At 46.9% G+C, this 13,058-nt stretch overlaps 1 protein-coding gene across 2 annotated transcripts in view; it reads left to right on the top strand.

Annotated features, from left to right (window-relative positions):
* The first annotated feature begins 7,678 nt into the window (after positions 1–7,678).
* CRK (CRK proto-oncogene, adaptor protein) overlaps positions 7,679–13,058 on the top strand; it is a 29,969-nt gene continuing 24,589 nt past the window's right edge. Inside the window, exon 1 of one of the 2 annotated variants that reach the window (XM_026016108.2) lies at positions 7,679–8,071. In XM_026016108.2, the coding sequence (XP_025871893.1) occupies positions 7,831–8,071 (241 nt within the window). In that variant the 5' untranslated portion in view covers positions 7,679–7,830. The remainder of the gene's footprint in view (positions 8,072–13,058) is intronic. The other variant, XM_026016107.2, reaches the window with a different exon arrangement.

Raw genomic sequence — 13,058 nt, 5'->3', positions numbered from 1 at the left:
GGACTTGCTCACTTTCTTTTTTAAGATTTTTTTTTATTTATTTGAGAAAGAGAGCATGAGTGGGGGAGAGGAAGCAGAGAGAGAGGGAGGAGCAGACTGCACTGAGCAGGGAGCCCAATGCCGGGCTCAATCTCACAACCCTGATATTGTGACCTGAGCTGAAACCAAGAGTCAGACGCTTAACTGCCCAAGCCCCCCAGGTGGCCCCGGACTTGCTCTTTCACTGACTACAGAAGGGCTGCTCAGCCTGGCCCAGTGCTGTGGCCCTGGGGAAGACACAGCACACACAGTTGCTGCCCAGTGGCCCTCAATCTGTCAGACAGAAGCAGCCCAGGGTGGGAAGTGTGGGCCCTGAGGGGCTCACTGATTAGTGATTGACTCAAGTCAGGGAGAAGGGTTCCAAACACTTGACAGAGAGGGTGACACTTGGCATGGGTCCCAAAGGATAGGCTCCAAATTCTGTTGCAAGTGGGGAATATAATCTAAATTGGCCTGGGCAGAAATGGCATTTATTAGCGTTAGCAACCTAGCAGTCCCAGGGTAGAGATGCTTCTAGGCACTCAACATTGTCAGGAATGTGTCTGGAACCATATCTTGGCTCAGCCTTTCTCTATAGTGGCTCCACTGTCAGGGAAGATTTCTACTTGTGGCATGGCAGCAGCTACCAGCAGCTGTGGGCTTTCATTCTGTGAGGTTAGCATGGGTGGCAGAAAAAAAGTGTCTTTCCCAGTAATTCGAAAGTCTCAGAACTGATTCACAGTGGGCTGACTTGAATGAAGTGCTCTTTTCTGCCTCAATCATTATAGTTAGGGAGAAGGGCATATTCTGAGCTGTCTGCCTGGCCTGGGTCATTTGTCTAACCCCCTACCCCACTCCCAGACAGAAGCAGCATGAACCACACCTGATTCATGGTCAAGAGAGGGGAGCAGACAGCTTCCCAAAAGCATCAGAGTGTTGCCTCTAGGAGAAAGGGATTGAGTGTTGCAGGAAGCATCCACAGAACTCCACAGATGACTAAGAGTTTTCCCAAGTGGAAAGACGTGACCAGAAGGGTTTAAAGGCACGAAAAAGCTTAATTTGGTGGCAAGCTACCTGCTGAGGAGTTTAAATTCATCATCTAGAACAGAAGTTCCTGATGAATGTATGACTATCTTGGGCTTGACACAATCCCATGCACACCTAGATTTGACACTCCCCCTCCCAATTACAGAATAAAAGCACCACAATAATTTGTCCACTCTATCAGTAGTAACAGTGGCTGCAAGAAGCCTACAGATAAGATAAGCATTGCGCTGGGTGTAATTACTAGCTCTACAACTGGAGCAAGACTCCTTTCTCTAGCAAGTTGGAGTGTATGCCAGGGTGACGTCACAGACATAACCTACATGTAACCGAAGACCCTTGTCCTTGCAGATGTCATCAAGAATGCTTTGCACCCCTGGCTCACATCCTGCAGGAAGTCCACTGCCCTCCAGGAGATACCTGCCAATTGCAGGAGGCTAATTCAGGCTCTGAACGAGAGCCTGCACTTGACTCTCCATTTGTTTGTTCAGCCAGTTTTTACCTAACGCCTACTGTGTGCCAGGCTCTCTGCCAGGCTCTTGGGATATAGCAAGAAAAAAACCCACCAAAACCTTGTTGTTGTTGTTGTTTTTAAGATTTATTTATTTATTTATTCGTGATAGACACAGAGATTGAGAGAGAGGGAGAGACACAGGAGGAGGGAGAAGCGGGCTGCATGCTGGGAGCCCGACGTGGGACTCGATCCCGGGACTCCAGGATCGCGCCCTGGGCCAAAGGCAGGCGCCAAACCGCTGAGCCACCCAGGGATCCCTTTTTTTTTTTTAAGATTTTATCTATTCATGAGAGACACAGAGAGAGAGGCAGAGACATAGGCAGAGGGAGAAGCAGGCTCCATGCAAGGAGCCCAATGTGAAACTCGAGCCACTGAGTTTCAATAAACCACTGAGCCACCCAGGCATCCCTCTGCTTTATTTTCCTCTTCTCCTCTACAACATGAGCTCCATAAAACAAGGGTTTGGGGACACCTGGGTGGCTCAGCGGTTGAACATCTGCCTTCAGCTCAGGGCGTGATCCCGGGGTCCTGGGATCGAGTCCCACGTCGGGCTCCCTGCATGGAGCCTGCTTCTCTCTCTGCCTAGGTCTCTGCCTCTCTCTGTGTCTCTCATGAATAAGTGAATAAAATCTTTAGAAAAAAAAGGCAGAGAAGGGGAAGAGGGAAAGGTGGCTGTGCAGTGTGCAGCTCCAAATGCACTGGCAGGGGAAGGTTTCCCTGAGAGGGCAACGTGGGGCAGAAGGCTGACAGTGGTGAGAGAGGGACCATGGGTAGCCAGCAGAAGAAACAGCAAGTGCAAAGTGTGGAGGAAGCTTGTCAAAGGACAAAGAAGAAGAATCAGTGGAGCCAGAGAGGAATGGGCAGTGGGAGAAGGGAAGATAGGCATATTTTCATTTTACCTGCTTCAGGTGCTCCTGACTTCCTCACCTCTGAGAGGACAGAGATGAGCAAGTTGACACTTTCTCTTGGATGCCCTCCCACAAGTGCATCTGTATGAGCAGCTTTCCTAAAGGATGGAGGCAGTGAGAGGCACATACCTCACAGCAAGGCAGACAACGCATGCTCAGCAGTCCTACAGCATGCTGCCACTTGGGAACATCTCATCGATGTTTCTGGGAAGGTCCAGCCTCCTGCCTTGGTTCCCAGCATGCTCTCTTCCCCAAGACCCTTTTTGGAGTCCCCTCACATTTTTCCACAGAGCTTTTGCCTACTGTCTGCCTCTGCACATTTTTTTTTTTTTTTTTTAAGTAGGCTCCACACCCAGCTTGGAGCCCAACTCGGGGCTTGAACTTATGACCCTGAGATCAAGACCTGAACTGAACTGAGATGAAGAGTCAGATGTTTAATTACTGAGCCACCCAGGTGCCCCATCTCTACACATTTTAAGACTGATCCTTGTCTCTGCAAAATGAAGGGCTACCCACTGGGAGATGGGTATCTCTCTTTCTCATACTTCAGAAACTCCAATAGAGGCTTGGAGATTTCTGTGTCTCCTTTCTTTCTCCCTGTCTTCATACATGGATGAGAACAGGGCAGAGTAGTATTTTTGTACTAATATGAATTGTACCTCTATACACTCACCCACTTTTTCTTTCTCTCACACACACACACTTTGGAAGGTAATCCTGTCAGTTTTTTCTCTAAATAGCAATATTTTTGTCATCTTGATACAAATAATCTTTCTAGTTTGTTTTTTTTTTTTTTTTTAAGGAGAATTGTGTATGAATAGCCCAACTCCAGAAGATTCCAATTGCATAGTACCCTGGAGTTGTGCAGTGCACAACCTGCACAGTTGTATGGCACAACTCTGATTATTTTTTTTAAGGTTTTATTTATTTATTTATGAAAGACACACACACACACACAGAGGCAGAGACACAGGCAGAGGGAGAAGCAGGCTCCATGCAGAGAGCCTGATGTGGGACTCGATCCCGGGACTCCATGATCACGCCCTGGGCCTAAGGCAGGTGCCAAACCTCAGAGCCACCCAGGGATCTCCAGCCACCCAGGGATTCCCCCTCTGATTACTTTAGACAACACAGTGCAAGACTAGGCAGGTCATTGACTCCCTGCTTCTCCACTGCTAAAATAAGGAATGCCTTTCTTTAGTTAGGAGTGTATGGAATAAAGGACTTTGGTGTGTTTTTCTCTTGAACAGGGCAGCCTTCCCTTTCTTTTCCCATTTTACTTCTGCTCCTCTTCCAGGTAACTCCCCCCACCCCTACTCCAGTACCAGGAGCCACTCCTAAGCAGGAAGGTCACTTTCTTTTCTTTCTTTCTCTCTTTCTTTTTTTTTTTTTTTTTAATATTTTATTCATTTGAGAGAGCACCCGCAGACATGGCTCAAGCTTGAGTCAGGGGGAGGGGCAAAGGGAGAGGTAGAGAGAATTTCTTTTTCTTTTCCAACTTTACAGAGTTTTTAGTTTTTTTAAAGATTTTATTTATTTATTCATGAAAGACACACACACAGAGAGGCAGAGACATAGGCAGAGGGAGAAGCAGGCTCCCTGCAGGGAGCCCAATGTGGGACTTGATCCCAGGGCCTCCAGGATCATGCCCTGAGCCGAAGGCAGGTGCTTAACCGCTGAGCTATCCAGGCATTCTGACAGGGTTTTTTTTGTTTGTTTGTTTGTTCATTTTTAAAACTTTTTTATTATTTGAGAGAGAGAGAGGGAGAGAATCTGAAGCAGACTCTGCACTGAACACAGAGCCCGACATGGGGCTTGATCCTACAACCGCGAGATTGTGGCCTGAGCGGAAACCAAGAATTGGATGCTTAACTGACTGAGCCACCCAGACATCTCAGGAAGGTCACATTCTTTGTAGGGCAGATCTCAAGCTTATCAGGTGTGTGTGTGTGTGTGTGTGACGATTTTAACTGCAAATCCTGAATGTATGAAGGGGAGAGGAGGAGGAGAAGAGAAAGGAAGTAGGGGCAGGATGGGCTTGCCTTCAATTTGTCCCAAGGCCACTTCTGTTCCTACCATGTTGTCCTTTCTGTGCTCCAATAAAAACACATGTAAGTAGTCCCTTGGGTCAGGGTCTCCCCTCCTTGCCAATCTCCTTGCTTATTATCCATCTTGGTTATTTTTTTTAAGATTTGTTTATTTATTTATTTATTTATTTATTTATTTATTTATTTATTTATGATAGACACAAAAAGAGAGAGAAAGAGGCAGAGACACAGGAGGAGGGAGAAGCAGGCTCCATGCTGGGAGCCCGACGTGGGACTGGATCCCGGGACTCCAGGATCACGCCCTGGGCCAAAGGCAGGCGTTAAACTGCTGAGCCACCCAGGGATCCCCTCCATCTTGGTTATAATCTATTTCTTCCCTTCCTCCCTCCTTCCCTTCTCTCCTTCCTTTCTTCCTCTTTATTTTGCCCTTATTCTTTTCAAGTCCATTTTCTGTAATCGAACCCACAAGCAGTCTCTGGGTAAGGCCCCGCCTCAAACCTCCGCCATTTGGGAGAAGTGAAGAGCAGACACCTCTCTTTCCCAAAGAGCCAGAATTCACACTGGGATGGCTTCTGCTACTGGCTTGTGGTAACACGCTGTGACTAAGCCAGGGTCACAATGAGTCACAGCAGGGAAGGTGCCTTCACTCCCCTTCCCTTCCCAGAGCAGGCCCAGGGGTGTGTGCAGTAGATCCGGAAGAGGTGTGTTTTTCATGTAAGATCAAAACCCAGGGCTGATTTTTTTTTTCTTTAATGTCTATTTCTGCCATCCTCTTCCAACCTCCTGTCCACATCAGTGCCTATTCCAGAAGTCTGAGGATACAGCACAGTGACCACAGCTCTCTGCTCCTTCTAGGATTTGAATACCAGCTCCCTACACAGCAGCTGTGTGTCTCTGGACAAATAACTTAACCTCTCTGAACTTCACCTGTAAAATGAGGATAGTTGTAAAATACCACCCATGAGGCTGTTAAGAGGATTAAATGAGATGATCCATACTAAAAAGGCAGTTAGCGCTATCCCTGGCAGGCAGTATTCCCTGAATAAATGGTAGCTGTTATAACATTTATGTAGTGCCTCCTACACTAGGAGAAAGGGAGACAGAACATAAAGACTCCTAACTCTGGGAAACGAACTAGGGGTGGTGGAAGGGGAGGAGGGCGGGGGGTGGGGGTGAATGGGTGATGGGCACTGAGGGAGGCACTTGATGGGATGAGCACTGGGTGTTATTCTGTATGTTGGCAGATTGAACACCAATAAAAAATAAACTTATGTAAAAAAAAAAAAAAAAAAGGATACACTACACTACACTGTGGCCTTTGAGGAGTTCTAGTGTAGGACACAGAAAGACCTGTGAATGAAGGATTACAGTACAATGGGTAGGAACTGTAATGGAAATAATATGGACACAGGGCTATGGATGCAGAGAGGAAGTGATAGTTGGTCAAAAAAGGGAAGACAGGGGGATCCCTGGGTGGCTCAGAGGTTTAGCACCTGCCTTCAGCCCAGGGCGTTATCCTGGAGTCCCGGGATCAAGTCCCACATCAGGCTCCCTGCATGGAGCCTGCTTCTCCCTCTGCCTGTGTCTCTGCCTCTCTCTGTGTGTCTCTCATGAATAAATAAATAAATAAATCTTAAAAAAAAAAAAAAAAAAAGGGATCCCTGGGTGGCGCAGCGGTTTGGCGCCTGCCTTTGGCCCAGGGCGCAATCCTGGAGACCCGGGATTGAATCCCATGTCGGGGTCCCGGTGCATGGAGCCTGCTTCTCCCTCTGCCTGTGTCTCTGCCTCTCTCTCTCTCTCTCTCTCTGTATGTGACTATCATAAATAATAAAAAAATAAAAAATAAAAAATAAAAAAAAATTAAAAAAAAGAGAAGACATTTGAGATTGAGATCAGAAAGGAGTGAAAGGGTATTCCAGAAAGAAGAAACACAAGGTTCATGTAGGAGCTGTTAAGAGGAGACTGTGACCTCATTTTATGCTGTGACCTAAACTGGGAATTTTAAGTTCTGGAGACTGTTGTTTGTTTGTTTTTTTAAGATTTTATTTATTTATTCATGAGAGACACAGAGAGAGGCAGAGATGTAGGCAGAGAGAGAAGCAGGCTCCCCACAAGTAGCCTGATGTGGGACGCGATCCCACATCCCAGAATCACCCCCTGAACCAGGGGCAGATGCTCAACCACTGAGCCACTCAGGCGTCCCAGTTCTGGAGACTGTTAAAAGTTGTGCACAGGGTAGGAACAGTCTTAGAGTTGTAATTTAGAAAGCACACGCTGTCAGATGTGTGCAATGTACTTAGAGCAGCAAGTCTATAGGGCACCAGTGAACACGCTGTTCACAGGAATACAGATACAGATATGGAATACAGAGACAGAGATCACGATAGTAGGGAGAATAGAGGATACCCCTGGCCACGACTAGTGTTTAGAAGAATCTGGGCAAATAACTTGAAAGACTCAATCCAGAGAACTCCTGGCTTGGCACATTCTGCTCTGTCTTGCATGCTCTTCCCCTACTTGCCATTCAACATTCAGCTCAAGCCACCTCCTCTGGTAGGTGGAGGACTGAATCCCTTTACAGACTGGGCTGGAGCCCCTTGTTGGTTCCCTCTCACAGTGCCTGGAATTCCTTTGTCATTGTTCCTGGTTCCTCCCACTGGTCTGTGAATTCTGTGAGGTCAGGGCCCAAACCTTGATCACCTTTGCACCCACAGAGCAAATGTGGTGTCAATAACTGCTGAGTCAATCAGTGCAAACAAAATACTTAATTAAGCCAGTCTAGAGAGAAGATGAAGGAACCACCAGAAAAAGACCAAAGTCTCCAGGAGCTCAGGCCCTGAGGCCACATACATCTTTTGTAGTCCAATTGTGTCTCGGAGTTGCTGCCTAGAATTCCCGGGCCTTCCAGGAACTCGAACCCTGGAGCCGCGTGGCCAAAAGCGCAAACACAAACCTCCGCCGACTCCTCGCTGAGCCCCTACCACCGGCCCTGGATTTGGCCCCTCCATCCCCTGCAGTCCCGATCCCCGCCAGGCGGCGACGCACACGGCAGCGCATGCGCAGTGCACACCCGAGCTGTCCTTTGCCCTTCTCCCCATGGCGGGTTGCGGTCCCCTTCCCGGCATCCTCGCGGGGGCAAGGTGCGCGTCATTTCCGGTGGGGAAGGCCCGCGGCCGCCGCCGCCATTTCGGGCACGGCTGTGAAGCTGAGACCCGAGCCGGTCCGCTGGGCGGCGGGCGCCGGGGCAGGAGGGGCGCGCGTGCCGGCGGCGGCCCAGCGTGTAGGCACGGAGGCGGCCATGGCGGGCAACTTCGACTCGGAGGAGCGGAGTAGCTGGTACTGGGGGCGGTTGAGCCGGCAGGAGGCGGTGGCGCTGTTGCAGGGCCAGCGGCACGGGGTGTTTCTGGTGCGGGACTCGAGCACCAGCCCCGGGGACTATGTGCTCAGCGTCTCCGAGAACTCGCGCGTCTCCCACTACATCATCAACAGCAGCGGCCCGCGCCCGTCTGTGCCACCGTCGCCCGCCCAGCCTCCGCCCGGTGAGGACGGACGGGACGGGAGGCCCCGGGCGGGGTGAGGGCCGCGGAACTCGCCAGCCTGACCGGCTGTCCCTCGCGAGCTAACCTCCACGAGGGACGTGGGCAGAGGGCTGGAGTGACCCTGGCATGGGGGTACCTTGGTGCCCGGGCTCGTTCCCACCACTAGCGGTTGTGTGTGTGTGGAGGAGGAGCCGCTGACCCAGGCCTCTGGGTGTGACTTGGGAGGACAGCCCAGGGGAAGGGGAACTGCTTCGGTCCCAGGGTGGGGCTAGCGCCGGGGCCAGGCACTAGGGCAGGGCGGGCAACGTGGGGACAAAGAGCGGAGGGGGATATTGGCACTGCGGGGGCATCACTTGGCAGCGGTTCCCAGAATGAATTCGATAATCCTACAAGTGGCTTTTTAGGCTTGAAACATTTCCTGTACTGTTAGAGAGCCGGGTTTGGTTTGGAGAGCTATTCTCCCCTGCTGGCCTTTGATAGGAAGTCACCACATACTAGCCCGGAGGGATGGAGACACCCTCAGGAAACCGGTCAGCTTTTTCCTTTCTTGGGCATCTTTCCAAAATACTTTTTACTGTCCTCTTCCCCCGTGGAGGACGAAGGTGGTGAGCTAAGTGCCTTGGTGACAGAAGTAAGCCCTCTGTGATCAGCCCAGAACAAGTTGATGTCCAGCTGACCGTGTCCAAGAGATCTTGGCGTCCAGAGACTCTTTTCCACAATTAGAGGGTTCTAGTTTTCAGGGCATTTTGTGGAGGACAGATTCTGTGCCCCACACCCCTCCAGGAAATAAGCCAGTGGAAACAGTCCCTTCCTTGAAAGTGAATGGAACTTCCAATTTCATTGGACTTAAGCATTGTCAATGTCGTATGTCAGGGCCTCTTCTTGCTCAGTAAGTTGGGGCTGTGGCCCTTTTCTTTCTTAACCAAGGGTCACTGAGATGTGACTGTCCTACTTATGCCTTTAGAGCTGTTTGGAGAATGTTAAGGAGGTTCATGCACTTGGTACTTGAAATTTGTGAAATACAGAGTAATTCTGAGGTTATTGTCAGATTACCATCATCTGTGTAACAGCACCAAGAGTTGTAGTCTTTCTCATTTTTCAAATTGAAGCAGCTTTCTTCTGACCAGCTGAGGCTAGCTCCAGGCCAGTCTCATAAGAATTAGGAGCCTCCTGAGCCAGCCTTTGCAAAGTTGCCCTTTAGGGATAGTCCTAATTTAGATTCATTCACTCTGGCCAGAAATAGGGAGACGGGATAGTCAGTCTCTGTTGCTAACACGTATCAATTATAGAAAGAGTATGAGATCTTTAAATCCAGGAATTATCCTAGGTCTTCTCAGTCTGCTTGGTTTAATTTTTATTTTAAGATTTTATTTATCTATCTATCATCTATCTATCTATCTATCTATCTGTCTATCTATCTATCTATCTATCTATCTATGAAAGACACAGGCAGAGGGAGAAGCAGACTTCTCACTGGGAGCCCGATGGCAGGACTCAATCCCCAGACCCAGGATCATGCCCTGAGCTGAAGGCAGTCACTCAACCGCTGAGCCACCCAGGCGTCCCAGTCTGTTTGGTTTAATAGCATAACATGAGACAGGAATATTGATAGAACATAAATTTGCCCTAAACCCGATATGTTGTGCTTTTCACCACCTTCTTGGTATCTAGGGTTGTGCATTACAGTGCAGTAATATGTCAAACTGTCACTGAAACTCAATTTTCAACCTCCTGCACCCCCAGTTTTCAACCTTTTATGTATGCATTTTGCAAAATTTGGAGATGACAACAGGCAGGTTTGCTGGTTTGAGCTTTCTACACACCTTCGTGTTATGACTTTATATCTGTGCGCTTACCTTGATATTGAGCTCCACCTTTTCATAACAGATAGGAGTTCAAATCCTTGGCTCAAGAGAGAAGGTGAAGATTGCCAGAGTTTGTGGATGGGGTGTGGAAAGTTCACAGGCATTGTGTTAATTCTTGTTTCTGGTAATGTGCCCAGTTTTTCACATAGAGCAATTGATTGAGTTGCTGTCTTTATAAAGGTTACTTAATCTTTGTTCTCCTTGCTCCCCCGTCAAGCTCTTTTTTTTTTGAAACTATACAGAGGAATTTCTTTAATTTTAGAAAAGCGTGTAGAGTATTAATAGCTAACATTTATTGACTGGTTATTCTGTGCCAAGTACTTTGCTGAGTACTTTCTGTGCCTTATCTTATTTTCTGTCTATAACAATCTGGTGAGAAATACTGTAATCTCTATTTATTAAAATATTTTCATTTTATAGGTGAGGAAACAGAGAGATTCAGGAACTTGCCCAAGGTCACACAGCTGATAAATGACTGAGCCAGATTTTCAACTTCAGAATTCTGACTAGAGAGCTGACACTATTCTGTACTTCTTTCTCTTTCCTTTTGAGATCTGAACAGTGCTCATAGAAGATTTGTTTCTGTCACAGGGTCCTATGTTCTGTTTAAAGACCAAAAGGAAAGGATGACAAGAAGAAACTAGCTTTAGTATTTGGACAATACATGTCTGTTATCTAAAAGTCAATGATGAGGGACGCCTGAGTGGCTCAGTGGTTGAGCCTCTGCCTTTGGCTCAGGGCATGACGATCCCAGAGTCCCGGGATTGAGTCCCCACATCAGGCTCCCTGCATGGAGCCTGCTTCTCCTCCCTCTGCCTATGTCTCTGCCTCTCTCTCTCTCTCTGTGTGTCTCTCATGAATAAATAAAATTTAAAAAATAAATAAATAAAATAAAAGTCAATGATGAGGCTTTTAAATACTTATTTGGCAAATTGAAGATGAAAAATGAACTTTTTGCTTAGGATTATATAGCATATTTTGTGGACATAATACATGGGTAGAATTAATATGGAATGGCTCAGATACAGTTTTTAGGGGCATGGGGTAGGATAGATCGGGTATTTTTAACCTTTTCTGGTGAATCTTTTTAAATTAGATGTGTAGCTTCTGCAGGCTGCCATAGTCTGGGAGCACCCTGGTTGTGCTTCAGGGCTCTGAGGCAGGGCTTGGGCAAGTCTACTGGTCATACTCTGTCAGGTTGGACTTCCAAGGTAGACCTCTTGGGAAGGCTTTGCAATCATTGCTTCATACATTTCTTCAAACAATGAGGTATTGCTAGACCTTGGCCAGTAGACAATCAACAAAACTGAGCAAGTGTGAGCTGGGAGAGTAATTATAAGTTTGAGCTCTGGAGCTCGGGTTTGAATCTTCCTTGCGACTTACCACTTATATAACTTTGGGCATGTTCTTTAAATTGCCTCTGCCTCAATTTCCTCATTTGTAAAAGAGAGGAAATAATAATATTGACCTCATAGGTTTGTATTGAGGATTAAGTGAATTTTAGTGTATTAAATGCTTAGGAATGGGGCTAGCATGTAGTAAATACTTAGTATTAGCTATATTAGTTTTATGTACATACATAACTATGAGATTGGGAGAGCAGGAGTTGAAGAAAAATGGAAAACTGTTCTCAGCATTCAGAGGCTCATAGGCAGGCATGGTGTGGGTTGGTGAGCACTGATAAGATAGCATGTGTAAGAGAGTAAGTGCTGGGGTGGAGGGGTTTGGAGTGCATCAAGAAGTATGAAAGGACCTTGGATCCAAGACATAGAAATATGATGGCACTTGTTGTTACCTGCCTAACCCAGACAGAGCCTTCTACCTATTCTTCTAGTGGGTGAGGGGCAGAAATTTAGAGTGGTTATTGTTTGTGTTGCCTCTGCAAGGTGGTGCTGGACCAAACCACTCTCTAGAGATCTAGTGGGACTGTTCATTACCCGTTGTTGCCTTTTTGTACCTCCACCGTCTGTTTCATTTGTGTACCTCATCTTTGCAGTTCTCAACCCGGTCCTTGTGTTTTATTCCTCAATTACAGAAAGTATCCCTCCATCCAGTGGTTCTGGAGAAGTTCTTCAGTGAGTTACTTAAAGGTTTACAACAGAAAAAGGATTTCATGATAAAAGAAAGTAGATTTATTTATTGCAGGACTTCTCAGCCTTTACTATGCTCATGTGAAAGTATGACCCTCCCAAGAGTGGCAGGCATTTGACCGCAAGACTTTTTAAGAAGCATCTTGAGATACTGTAAAATCTTCTCTGGGAAACAGTACAGAGGACTTTGGGTTTGGGATTAATCAAACATTTCTAAAGGAATTGAGAGGTTTAGGCAGGATATTAAGCTGAATTTGCTTTTGATTAAGCACCTGTAATGTTCCAGCAACTTTTAGGAATTTTATTACATTGGTGTTTGGCACCCTGAGAAGTTAAATAACAGCTCATACAGCTAGTAAATGGCAAACCAGAATTCATCAAACCCAATCATTCTGAATCTGCAAAGTACCATGTTGATACCCACCATTTTTAGAAAGTTCTATTTGCTTAGGAGACCAGATATTTGATACCTCTTTAGGAAACCTCAGATGAAAGTCAGCAGCATTTTTAGCCCTTTGTATTGGACAGGTGGTGGGGTGTGTTTAAGCAGTTTTTATAAATATCATAGGCAGAAGAGAAGGAAAGGAGTGGGAGTTAAGGAAAGAGGAAGGGGGGAAATGGAAATGCTTTGATATAAGAAGCTGATGATGGAGCTGCTGTGGTAGTACCCATACCAGAAGTGACCTGGCCTGTTTTAGCCCACAGAGCTTTTAGGTATTCTTCATAAAACCTCAGGGAATGGTGGTGTTAAAGATTGATGTAACCTGAGGGTTAAAATGCTTAGAAGTAATGAGCATGTACAGAAACCAAAAGAATATCTAACTGCTTGCATTGATTTTGATTTCTGAGTGTGTTTGTTCATAACTGCATGTTCAGAATACTAGCCAGGTTTACGTAGGACAAGTCAGAAAGGTTTGCTAAGTCCCAGCAATGAGAACTGGTTATTGGTTCTTTTCTCTAGACTGACTGTATCTCCTTCCTTTCCCGCCCTTTTACTTCCTGCCTTTGGCTGTTTGTGGTTGGAAGGAGATG

Source organism: Vulpes vulpes, chromosome 2, assembly GCF_048418805.1.
Source record: "Vulpes vulpes isolate BD-2025 chromosome 2, VulVul3, whole genome shotgun sequence".
Classification (NCBI taxonomy): Eukaryota; Metazoa; Chordata; class Mammalia; order Carnivora; family Canidae; genus Vulpes; species Vulpes vulpes.
This window is presented reverse-complemented; position numbering and strand designations above follow the sequence as displayed.